Raw genomic sequence first — 13,806 nt, 5'->3', positions numbered from 1 at the left:
AATATTCTGAGAGCTACTTTTAAGAACTAGTTTTGAGACACTAAACGACTTTTCGTTACAATACATTAAAAGTAAAAGTTTATAGCGTGTACTCTATTCAGTACTTCAAGTTTCTTATTTTTTATGGTTCGTATGCAAAATAACAGAATGCGACATGAGTTATCAAAGAGGATCAGAAAGTCGTGCTTGTAGAAATGTTGGCACGTGTCTGACATACGCGCCTTTACATATATTCTCTATATAATCTGTTGCATGTAAAAAAAATTAAATGTATATCGATACGTAGAAACATGCATCGAAAATTCATAAACGCGGAGATGCGGAAATTTCCATGAGAAACGTAGTTTAACTTTACGGCTAATTAGCTAATGTGTATGCCAAGAAAAAATCTGAAAGAATCTGTAGATTTGAACGTGGGTTGATATTTTGCATAAAAAGTTATTGATGCCACACGCTAAAAACGCGATGTCGTCGGTAAAAGCTATTTCGACTACCTCGAAGCTATTTTCGGCGCGATGTATTTAATCATCCATCCACGACCAGTATCTCCCTTTTCACAGCCAAAGTTCCGCGATAGTTTTCAATTAATGCGTTAAAAAACTTTGTTTAATTAATACACCAAAGAGCATTATTTTTACATGTACAAATGCATGATATTTACATGCTAGTGTGAAACGATTCGTTCTTTTTACATACATAAGTTTGCACGAATCTCGTGTATATATTAAGTATAAAAATAGTGTCGCATAATATGACGTCGACAAAATATTACGTTTAGTATCATCAATCAACGTCAGATTCGCAAATCAAGATCGTTGCTTCGATGCTCGAATCAAGATTGCGCCATCGAACTTCATTTCCGAACGTTAATTTCGCAGCACGAGAATAATCCTATTTCGCGTGGAGAAATATTGACATTGTCGGCGGCACATCGATTCCTTTTGCTCGATAACTAAAATATAACTAGTAGTGTCACGCTACCTATGGGCACGTGTACTGCGCATTGCCCGTGCACGGCATTTTGCTGAATACTTTTCGCCACTCGGATCATGCGACATTCATCACGTAAAAAAATACCACGGAATTTTTCGTGGTTTAAATAAAAATTAATTTCCATCAAGTCTAATATGCCTTTATTAGACGTCAATTTTCGATGGATCTTTTTTGCATTGTTCTACTTTGGTTATATTAAAAGCATAGAATATCCTAATTGAATATCGAAGTCTATCTATAGGTCCATAATCTTATCTATTCGCCTTCCAATCGTTGTCGAAGCCACCGATTATATGACAATTCTAAGCTCGATCTCTAAATCGTTAGATTTTTGTTTTTTTGAATATCTCTCAATTCCTTTGATAATCTCGAGCATTAAAATGTTTACAAAAATTGAAGATTAACAATTAAATATAAAATGTTAAATTCGTATAACAAATATATAAATATGTAATGTAGGTATCTCGATTCGGAAAATTATCTATACATGTGCTGCGAGTCTACAGATCAATTTCCGAGTCATTTTTTTCGATATATTTAGGTTTCGTATTTTCTGCTTCGACATGCTTAAGAAAGGAAATACGTTCGATAACGATGCTATTAGGGCTTATACTGCGTTGACCATCGCGCTTATTTTAAAAACCTTTATCCTTTCCCTTTTTCCTCGTTCATACAAAAATTGTGCCATAAAAAATGCCTGCCTATGCGCCAACATAGATTAATGTAATTATCATAAGAAATTAATTATTCACTTTTAAAGATAACGTTTGTATACCTAGAGATTAGGATTTTTGTATGCGCGCGCCAAACAAAATTTTGCGCTTCGTTTAATCAAATTTACTACAAATTAAAAAAATATCATTTTGATGTCACTTCGAATTTTTAGATATTTAACTTTTGAAGTTGAGTGATAGAATTTAAAAAAAGAATTTGAATAGAATTTTAAAATTGAAAAAGTTTACTAGCTTTTTGAATCATCCGCGTTTAGTATTAATGAAAACTTACATTTGTTTGTTTTCAAAATATTGAAAATTATCACTATTTAATAATTAGTTCCAAAGAAAGTATTGAAAAAGTGTTTTTGGCGCGCGTAACAAGTATTAAGATTTAAGTATAAGTGAAGATAACCAAGTTATTTGACAAAATATTGTAATATTTTTGTACCGAAAAGAGACTTGTGAAATATAATAAACAATGATTATTCAATCTAACCTATCATATATTATGGATTTCGGATATATGCTTTCTCGTCATACTCGATATTTTTATGTGATATAATGTCCAAATTCTATTATTTTTTAAAAATTTTCCGTTCTGCCAGAAAACAGAAAAAGAGGATGCATGCTTCGTGGTTCTCATGACGAAAGAATCGCTCTATTTTTTTTCGTTAATCGCATAACACGTGCGACAACGTGTGCGAAAAGAGAAAGAAAGAAAGAAAGAGAGAGAACCATCTTTTGCATTTTCTGGGCAAAAAGAGCAAATTCTCGTTTACTTGAATTTTATCGTTTTCCGACATACATGGACGCTTTGCCTTTGCCACATTTTCAATCCTCTTTTCTTTATCTTCTCATATTTTCTTCCTTCTCTTTTTCTCCCCCTTTTTTATGTATATTTTTCTTTTCTCACTCTTTCTCTCGTATCTATTCTTTGTTATTCTTATATGAATCTTAAATAAATTTATTTGAATCGCGGAACATAATCGTAATAGCAATTGACATCCTTTCGTTCTTCACAAGAGACATTTTATTCTAACCCGGTGTTTTTCAACCTCCATGTGACAAACAAATCTTTCGCGACAAGTCTGAGGGAAAAAGTTAATTATCTTTTTGTAATCTTTTATAATGTATCTTTTCTACTTTGAAATGAATCCAAAACAATAGTAACAACACAAGGTGTTCGAGAAAGATATTTACAAATAATGAAATTCATCTTGTGCAAAATAAATATAATCTTGTCGCATATATCGCGAGTTTGTAAAGTCTCTAAATCTGTCATGTTTTTATCAAAAAGTCAAGATCAAAGGGACTATCAGAATATATCATAACTTTGCGGAAGAGATATATCAATAGCAGAAGAAAATTAAGATCGATAGTTACTTGGAATATATATTATATTTTTACAAATATATATTTTTGCATATGTATTTTTCAGAAAATTAATGTATTCATATGGAGAAATAACTTGATAATTAAATTTTGTATATATAACACAAACAAATAATATTATAATTTTATATAATCTTGTATATAAATTTTTATTACAAAAATCTGTCTGCTATTGATATGTGACTTTTGATAAGCGCAACCTCCTTGCAATACCTTTCGCCACTCTATCGCGCGTTTCAAGGCATTTCTATCATGCAGAAAGGGTTGAAAAACACTGTTCTAACCGAATCTAACCGAGGCTATTCCACTAACAAGAGAAAAAAGGTGCTCACACATATTTATATATACCATATATATATATATTGCTCTCAACTTTGTGTATATGTATAATAAAAAGCGACATTGTACAAAGCCTTTTCAACAGCGTCGACGGGACGTCGTATCCACGACTGCATTTCGCACACTCGTCACGGAAACTCCCGGAAAAGTGGAAATGAAAAAGTAACATGGGGGAAGGGCGGACGATCGGGTTTCATTGAAAATCGAATGAGACGATGAAAGTTTTTAACTTGTCTGTTTCTTTTCCTTCCTGTCTCTCCTTCCTCCCTCTTCAGCCAATTCTTCCTTGGTCTTCTCATCGATCGGAAGCGCGGGGTGACCTTTCACCTTCTTTCTCTGGCGTTTCCGTGCACCGTCACGCGAATATTATTTAAATCGCGCATTAATCGGGAACGGAAGCTAGCGTGAATGCAGTCGATCGATATGACGTACATCGCGGTAGCGTCGACAGCAATCGGCTCTTTGAGGAGCTAGACAGCAATTTAATCCTTTGTGGCACCCGCCATTTCCGCGAGAGTTTCAAGATGACGCTTGCATATACGGGATCGTTGGCAGAATACGCCCAAACATACCGTAACTCGCGCAAATATAATATACGCGAATAAGTTTTGTTATTTTATTGTTGCGATGGTGTAGCAATTTATTTTCTAAATAATTAATATACAAAGTTATATAGAGAATGTATAGAGAATTAATATCTTAATTACAATAAAGAATTTAGTAAAATAATCTTAGTAATTGTGAGATACAACAAGTTTTTCTTAATATCTTTTTAATATTATATTAATTGAATTTACAACAAAACTTTTAACATACATGCTGATTTACTCAATGCGCGAGTTGCGATATTTGTGCGAATATTGTCATGCGTTTTCTTGTAAAATTATTTTCTCCGGTGATTTCTTGTATTTTTACTTTGAAACGCGCTTTGCTTCACATTGCTGACTTCGCGGCAAAATAAAGTGGCACGTGACAGGTAACCATCGTGAAAATAAGGCAGTTTGCAAAGGGTTAACACGCGATATCATGCTTGGGGTATCGTTGAAATGGAGTCTCTTGCGAAAGTTCAATCTATTCAAAATCCGAGATGGTCTTGCCGCGACAAGAATAAATGGCATTCTATAGGGTGTCTTATATAACAATCTATCAAAAGAGCGTAGCAATATACTATTTTTTCAAAAACTCTGGAACAAATATTTTCTTGGTTAAATTTTATTTTACTTTCTTTAAATATGAAGAATCTAAGATTCTTAAATATTTTAAGCAAAAAATTAAAAAATTTTTTTCTAAATCCAGGAAACATGAAAGATTAAAAAATATGAGAATTTGTTCCTACATATATGCTTAAAAATAGAGGCTAATTAAATCTTCATTAAATTTTTATCTTATTGAAAATACATTTTTATGAAGTTTTATCAACAATGTATGCGTCACACCCTATGTTTCCATTATGATTGTCAGCGGATATCCCGGGTACGCTAAGTGAGATGCGTTAAAACGAATATTGATCAGTTCAAATGGGAGCGCGAGCTTTCAGGGACTTCATTTTTCCAGATCATGGAGCATCTCGAGTATCATTTCCCTGTCACGAGGAATCCGTCGAAGAGTAAATCATTTTTGATTCACAGTCAACGTCTCTCTCTCTCTTCGTAAAAATAAATTAAAGTAGTTTTATGCGATATGATGCACTCTGAAACGCACATCATTTTTTAACGTAAATTTTATTATAGCGCATATATATTTTGATCCAGATATCCTTAAAAACTTTGCACTCTCTTGATTACATACATTTTCTGTAAAATATGAACTTTGTATTTTTTTTTTTAATACATGTATGTAGTGAAAATAATATATTTTATTTTAATAATATATTTTAAATAATTATATTTTATTCATTGTCATGTCGATTATATTAAAACTTATGTCTGCGAATTACGCGTTTTAACAAAGGAGTCACATGAGAGAGACGCTTTGTAAAGGACTGGCTTTGAGGACAGGAGATATTCCGAGGTGTTCTATGCGTCTCGGCAAGCAGGGATTTTCATGGCAGTACTATAACGGATTTATGCACATCACAACGCAGCGCGTGCGTGCGTATTTATGCGTATACGAGCGCGCTGAGTGAGCGGGCTCTCAGAGTGCTCCATTACGTTTTGAGTCTATCTCTTCCGTTTGAGATTTCGAGTGCCGGGCACTTGTGCCTCGAGACAGACAGAACCATTTGGCATCTTTGAATAATATAACGACCTCGTTTCCTCCGTGCATTAGGATATGGTAGGATAATTGTTTCGGTCGTCTCGCATATATGTATCGTTTCAATAATTAATTCGAGCGACGTGTATGACGTCGCATGCGTGATACGTCTTTTAATTTCTTTGGACAAAGTCTCGCGAATAACTTAATTATCTAAATGTTGATCTCATACTTGGAATCTTGAGAAGCACATCGTGCATAAAACGGAAATAATGCACGATTAGTCAGTCTTTTAAAAGTAGCGAATGTCGATGTTGATTTCTTTTAGCTTGCGAGATATACATATTAATTATTTCATTCGTAGCACTTTATTATTATCGAGCTCGCTCGTGGACTTAACGCGATACTAGGAGGATGAGAAAATTACCCATTTACGATTTCAGCTCGCTTTGCCTACGCACAAAACTTGTACGCCCATTTTGACGCTTTTTCTTTGATTAATCGCACTGGTTTGAAGTTTGATCGATGTTTAAAGAGAACTTACATGTCTGCGCTTTGATCGCACGTTTCCTCACGTGTACCTCAGTTTTAATCGCGTCGAGAGGCAAGTGTTTGCACCAAGTTTGAAAACGCGCGATGTACATTTTTTCGATGCAATTCTGAATCGCTACTTGATACATATTTTAAATATTTTTTTAAATATTTTTTAGTCTTCATATTCAAACGACAATTGCATATCTGAAAAATAATCAGTAGTTGATGATTACATAATTATAATAATTAATTTTTTGGAAATAAAATTCGAGGAACGAAAATGGAAAATAGAGTTATTATAAATACACATCATATATTTTTCCAAAAATTTTATAAAACAAACTTTTTAAAATGTTTAAACAATAATGATGAGGGTGTTTTTTTTATTTTAAGTATTATTGTAAGCCATTGTCGTTTGTATACATTTTTATTTTTTATGAAAACGATACGAAATTTTTAGTGGATACGCATTTTAGTTGCAGAGAGCAGTGATGATATTCATTTAACTCGCTAGCCCGAAGTGCTGCTTGATTTAATATTTATTCCTTCATTACATTCCCTCGTTTTTCGTATCAGATATTTGCAAAAATAACCCATAAGAGCTGGTGTCTCTCACAAAGCAAAATTCCATGTTTTTAAATACGGAATTATTTAGCGCATACAAAGAGCGTTTCTCGAAATTATTCAAAGTATGAAAAAAATGAGAAACCAGCGGGTCAATTTATTTAAATTTATTTAAACGATACTATATCTTGCAAAAAATAACGGCGCTCTGAGGAAATGCGAAGGTAACGGGCGATCGATTTTTAATCAACAACCTCATATTTTCTCTATTCTCGCAAAAAAGTAATGTTATTTCACGAACGATTTCATTGTGCGAGACGCTTATTTCGAACGTATTATAATATATTTATATTTTTCCGAAAATGCGTTGATTTCTTTTTATTCAGTCAATTCTCGATTGCGAAAAACGGTATTTTTCAAAATCGTATTAGTATGATTTTTATAATGATCGTAACAAAAGTAAAAAAAAAGCTTTATTCACTTTTCTATTATTCGTACTAACATTCGATTTAATGTTCGTATTTTGTTCTGTCTGTCTCTCTTTATGATTAAGATTAACGCGCATGCAGGATATATAACTAGTATACATACATTTACCAAAAGAATGGAAGGACTTTTAAGGGAATGGGAAGAGACGTAGAGAGATAGGGAAGCAAAAGCGACTAAAAAATTCAGAGATGACGAACGCGCGATATTAATAAGAGTGAGATCAGGATCGGAGGATCCAAGGATACAAAGAGATCTTGTTCTGCGAGGAGTTAAATGTCCGACGAATCTCAGGGACTCAAGACCTCGGGGATCTTAGAATCCGAGGATTCGAGAAGCCGAGTATCTGTAGGTTCAAGATTCCGAAGATCGAATGTCTCAAGATCCTAGGACTCGATGATCTAGAGATCTCAGACTCGAGGAATTCGAGAATCCAAAGATTCAAAGACCCAACCCGGGATCTATGTCCACAATTCTGTTCCGAAGGATTCGAGGATCGAGGATCCTGGAATTCGCGAGACCTCCGGGATCCACGGAGTCGAATGCCTACCCAAGTATCCAAGGATCCGGCGACCCTTGAGAAAAGCCACTCTAGAAACAAAAAAAAGTAACGAGCTTATATCGAGAAACGTATTCAAGTAAAATACTACAAAAAGCGAAAGCAGCATACGGAAACGGCATAGAAGTAACAGTAACGTAATCAGAATAACATGATGAAAAAATAGAAAGTAAAAAAGAAAAAGTAAAAAAAGAGAGAGAGAGGGGGAAAGAGAAAGAAACGAGCCGCCGGCGATCGAGTGGCTCGCCGCGTAATTCGTGTTGGGAGGCCAACAGCTGAAAGTGACTTGTCTTGTGTTGATGTTGCAGGTTCAAAAGCCTGGCACATGCGGCTGACCTTTGACCGGGTGCCAGGCGGCTGCAACCTTCACAGGTGCAAGCTGTGCGGCAAGGTCGTGACGCACATCAGGAACCACTACCACGTCCACTTCCCTGGCAGGTTTGAGTGTCCTCTCTGTCGTGCCACGTATACACGTAGCGACAACCTGCGCACGCATTATAAATTCAAACACCCCGAAGCAAGAAAGATCGATCTTAATGATTTTATGGCGGGCTCGTTGGCGCTTTCAACGAGCAACGACACCATGAACACGCTATCCTAAAGACGTCGGAAAAGAGAGAGAGAGAGAGAGAGAGAAAGGGAAAAATGTGAGAGATTATATATATTTAATATATATTTAAATATATATTTAAAATATATAAATATATTAAATATATATTTAAATATGCATATATATTGAAACATAATATATATATATATGTAATAATACGCGTCCCGCAAGAATTATATATATAAATGATAGAATATATATCGAGAGCACACGAATGGCTGCAGCCGCAGGGGGGTATTTCGCATACGGCGAAGATACGGTCCTGAAGTTACGGCCATTGGGGGGATTATAAGGGCCGGCCAATTTCGGCTTTTCTTCTTTCTCGAACACCAAATCTTTTGTAGATTTTACGCTTAAGGGATCGAGAAATTCTCCTATATGGGAGTCTTTTTTAACAAATAAAAATTGCAAAAAATGGCAAAAAAAAAGAACAGAGAAGATTAATATACAGCGATGTGTACAGTTTAGTGTGCGGTGACTTTTCTTGGGAGTGGGCTTGTTGTAGCTAACTTGTCGAAGCTGTGAGGATTAAGTTTTCTTTTTCTTTTCTTTTTTCTTTTTTTTTCTTTTTTTTTTTTTTCTTTTAGTAGGTGTCGCCGACGAGCGGGGTTAAAGTGCGAAACGAAAGTCGCGGGCCACGAATACGAGAGATCGACGCTTCGCGTCGCGCGAAAGCGTTTCTCGCGTCGAGCTGATCCGAGGAGGGGAGGTTTCGCGATGAAATTTAATTCGTTGTGTATCGCCGGACGAAGAGAGCTCGTTACATCGCGCGACGGCAACAATGACGACGCGTTGCTTTTTCTCGCTTTTGCGGCACGTCGAACCGGTTCGACGCCGATTCGAATCGATCAGGAAGTGGATCGCGTAATCCTCGAGGCTGCAACGCCTCGAGAATCCTTGGCCGTTGACTCGAGCGATCCAAATTGACGTCTTCAATGTGGTAAGGCCGAGGCCCTCTCGAATTTCGAGTCGCTGAACCGAGATGAAGCTCCGCGTTGTCGATTGCGGTACCGTCGATCGATCGATTCGAGACGAGCCGTATCGTATGTATATAGCGCAGGTCGCTTTATCGGAACCTCCCTCTTTATCACGAAAGAAACGCGCTCGCTCGCGAGAGGAAGGTTTGCCCTCTGTCTTTCACGCGGAGCGTCGTATCTACGTGTCTCGATCGTTGCCGATTGAATTAATTTGTCGCGATGGATCATGCGCATCAATCTCGCACCCAATCGCGTCCGCGACAATGTCCAAAGACCGGGCAGCTTTATCTTTATTTTTTTCCGTGGTGAAAAAACGTGCGCCGATCATCGATACTTTTAACGAGTGTTCGGGGAAAGTCGCGCGATTAAAACGATAAAATGTGAACGTTCGCACGGTTAGTGTGTGCGCGCTGATTTAATTACATAATTATAGTCTATATATAAATACACATATATAAATATTATATATAAAATGGGAGCAAACGTGGTGCCAATTTCCTCCCGTAGACGCCGCTGCCGATCGGTCGAGACGGCAGCCGGAAAGAAAATATTAATGATTCAATTAATTATATATCTATTAATTATAAAACTGAGTCGCTGGAAGTAATTCATTCGATACGCAGGGTGAGTCGTATAGTTGTTGAAGAGTTTATAGTTGAACTTCATATTAGATTGTAATCGTAATTTTATGATTATATACACGGGATATACACGCGCCTTCGGGAACCAGTAGCAATATTAACATGTACGCGTACACGCCTACGCACGTACGTGTTTCTTATAGGCCACATTACACGCAAAATATACACAGACACACATACACATATGCACACGCAGATATAACGTAATTCACGAAAGATCGGCACCGCGTTCGCGATACACGCAGCACGCATAAACGCGAGCAGCAGGAACACTCGTATACGCGCAAGTAACACGCAACGTAAATCGAGCGACAACGAAATTTCTGTCCTTTTGCATACGTTCGTCAAATTTTCACAACACTGTGTAGCGCACTTTGCAGTCTTAATATGAACTTTAACTATAAAACGCACGTTACTTGTTAATTAACACCTAAAGTTTATATAATATTATAACGGTTAAGCTGCACGCCGCGTTATTATAAAATAACCGCGACCGCTGGGTAAATAGTGGAAATCACGAAGACATTCCACGATTCGGGACTTAAATGCGTAGGCAACAAAATAAGGTTTTATTGTATTGGATGATTTATATAAGTACTATATTATTTTATACTTTATATAATCTATTACACACTAATAATCTATCATTGGTTGAAGATGTAGTTACGTTAAAGAATAATTTTTATTCATGGGATGTGGTCATACGATATTTGTATCGTTGTTGCACATTGATATTTAATTGGTTGGGGTGCAATCTGTTTGTTCTTCTTTTTTTCTTTGTTTGTTTTTTTTTCTCCGTACATCGTGAAATTTACGTGTAACACATATATACATATATATTATATCAATGGTAAAAGGAATACACCGATATACGCCGCTCGAAAGAAATTTGGAAATTATTTCTTCAAACGTTCGTTTTATCTAATATTTTAAAGATATTTTAATATCTTTTTAATATGTATGTATGTGTCCAAACTTAATCTTTATGTTTGCGACAGTATCTAAATGGTTTTAATGACGCTTAAATCCAACAGAATTGCCCGAAGAAGCAATCTTCTAATTATTTTGAGCGATGTATAACCACATTTATTTACACATATATGCACACATGAGAGAGAAGAGGATAGGCGTCTCACGGGTAGACACGGGACAGAAACAAGAAGCTTTTCTTGTCCGGACGAAAGCGTAGCGACCCCCACAGTCTAATCTTTTCAGACAGCGTGATTCACCTTGAGAAATCCCCGTTTTACAGACAACGCGAGATTAAGGTAATTGCTAATTTGCGAAATTAATAATACCAAATTCGAGGCCAAAGTCATAGTCGAAACTTTCTGCGTTCTTTCGAACGTTACATTTATAACGTTAATAACAGGGCATAGCGACCCCCCGCTCCCCATTCGATGATCTTAAATTTTTTTGACGATCGGGAATCTATCGCGCTATTTCGATTTTAAGTCTAAAAAGTTCTGATCGAGACACACCCATTCTATCGTTCTCGAGTAGCAGCAGATACATGATACAATAAGATAAGTGATTGTCTATTCTATGGGGGTCGCTAGAAATACATACACGCAGGAACATGGATATATGCATGTGCAATACATGCGTATACGCAGAGTCCGCTAGCTATTCAAAGAGCCAAACCGCAATATGTGATGAAATGATATTACCGTCGATCTTTTCTCTTTTTTTGCAAAAAAGGGGCACTTTGCATAGTTAAGGCTACGAACACGCATATATATATATATCTATAATTTAATAATATATAATCAGAATATTAATATATTATTTGCAGATTATTGAGTATATATACATATATTAATATATTGGATAATTTATTTTATTTTGTTTTATCGTTTTATGATTTTATATATATGTTATTCACTGTGTTTATATATACACCGCGAAACATTATATTGCAATAAGCGACACACGCAAGATTTATTTATTGACAGGTCGGATTGAATCGTTTTAAACTGCACTTGCAGGCCTACCTCCTTGGCTGAGAGATTACGCGTCGATCGACTTTTCTTTATTCTTTCTTTGCCTTTTTTTTTTTTACTTTTTTGTTCATTTCTTTATTACTTCTATGCAACGCATTAGGCGACGAAACAGTTCGGCGCCGATGTGCATCTCAAATATGATCAATTATAACTGCCGAGAATATTCCGCGTGTATTATCGCAAAAGTTGATAATAACCTTCCAATTCTGATTCATATTAAACAATGATTTTTTATATTTTCCGGATAAATATTTATTTTCGTGGCTGTATCTTAAAATTGTTGTGAAATTTGTGAGATATTAATTAATGAATTAAATTTCTCTATGCGAAAGATATGAAATTTAACTCTGTACTTGGAAATCAGTATTATCTTATAATCTTTCAGAGATTGATTATAATTTTAAACTCGGCAATTTAATAACACAAAATCGTTTCTTTCATACAGAGAAAAAAAGCGAGGGAAAAAATTTTAACGCGAAAGAAACAGAATTTAAAGGAGAATAAGAGAGGAAACAACTTTTACGAGCAATGCCTATTTTTTCAGCGATTCCGTCTTCGAAAACAGGGGTATTCCAACTTGATGCTATAAAAAAAAGATAATCTATTTAAAATACTCAATCAATAGATTTTTATCGCGGTCATATATATTTTATATAAATTAATCATTAAAATTAAAAATATCAATATTCTTTTAATAAAAGAGAATTCTCATTGTTAATTCTGATTAAAAGAATAATTGACATTGAGCTTTTTATAATATTGAACTTTTATAATATTCTTTCCAAAATCTTGAAAGATCTCTAAAAGAACTGCTCGATCAGCTTTTTGCTAGCGCTGTGTTTGAAAACTCCTGTATCAGAACGTCAGCGTGATATTTTTCCGCATGTTTCCACGATGCTTTCGATATGTCGAACGCGAATAAACGATAAGCGACAGTTATAGACAGCGGCGTGCCCGCAGATTTGGGCGCACACGTGATTCTTTCTCTTTCTCTCTCGGTCGATGTTTCTCCTCTCGGTGCACCACCCTTCACGGTGCATTGCGGGCTCTTTTCGACAAGGGAGAGAGAGAGCGAGATGCTCGTGGACAGGATCAATGTTTCATCGTGCGCGCGAAATTATGGCCCTGCAGAGTCAGAACGCGCGCGGTTGTATTTAATTGGTTGACCGCGATAAAGTTTAATCAGAGTTTGCTTTTCATCTTTTGTCCTAATATTGCGAAAGTCAACTCCGTCGCTACTGTCGCTCTATCGTCATTAGAATGCAGTCGTTGTTAGTTAGTCGACGGTTTAGAGAGGGACTCCATCCTTGGGAAACTTTCATTTTTGCCGCTCATGCGATACTAAATGTCGCAAGACGAATGAACGAACAAAATCATTTCCGCAGCGTCAATATATGCACACTTTTAGGTGTTTTTAATTTTTTAAATCAATACTGCACATCGTTAGAGCTCTCGTGTATCGTAAAATTATGTAGATTGCTATGAAAAGTCATGCAACACTCTAATGATGAATGCTATTAATCGACGAAAAATTGCGTGATTGTTACAGTTTTCTTTCTTAAAGCACAGTAACATTAAATCGTAAACTTTGTGGCCATCTCGTCAAATTAATTATTCGTAGAGATTTTTTTTATCATTATTATAATAGATATTTGATCGTATAGTTTATATGAATGAAATAATTATGATATAACGAATCATTAATTATTGTAAAGTCAGCTGCACGAATCTGCAAGTACAATATTATAGCACGAATAATGTGTAATGTTGAAATAACATTTGATTTTCAATATTACGCG

The 13,806-nt window shown here is 35.7% G+C and overlaps 1 protein-coding gene across 5 annotated transcripts in view; it reads left to right on the top strand.

Moving 5' to 3' along the window:
• LOC105255291 (protein bric-a-brac 1) overlaps nucleotides 1-13,806 on the top strand; it is a 51,589-nt gene that overhangs the window by 23,788 nt on the left and 13,995 nt on the right. Inside the window, exon 5 of one of the 5 annotated variants that reach the window (XM_011264491.3) lies at nucleotides 8,085-8,423. The exons of 2 other annotated variants lie outside the window; for them this stretch is intronic. In XM_011264491.3, the coding sequence (XP_011262793.1) occupies nucleotides 8,085-8,377 (293 nt within the window). In that variant the 3' untranslated portion in view covers nucleotides 8,378-8,423. Of the gene's footprint in view, nucleotides 1-778; nucleotides 1,853-4,994; nucleotides 5,066-8,084; nucleotides 8,424-13,806 lie in introns of those variants that run through there. 2 more of the 5 variants (XM_025411750.1, XM_025411749.1) reach the window with 2 other exon arrangements.

Source organism: Camponotus floridanus, unplaced genomic scaffold (assembly GCF_003227725.1).
Source record: "Camponotus floridanus strain SB8 unplaced genomic scaffold, Cflo_v7.5 scaffold43, whole genome shotgun sequence".
Classification (NCBI taxonomy): domain Eukaryota; kingdom Metazoa; phylum Arthropoda; class Insecta; order Hymenoptera; family Formicidae; genus Camponotus; species Camponotus floridanus.
Note: the sequence above shows the minus strand (reverse complement) of the source record. Positions and strands in the feature narration are given on the sequence as shown.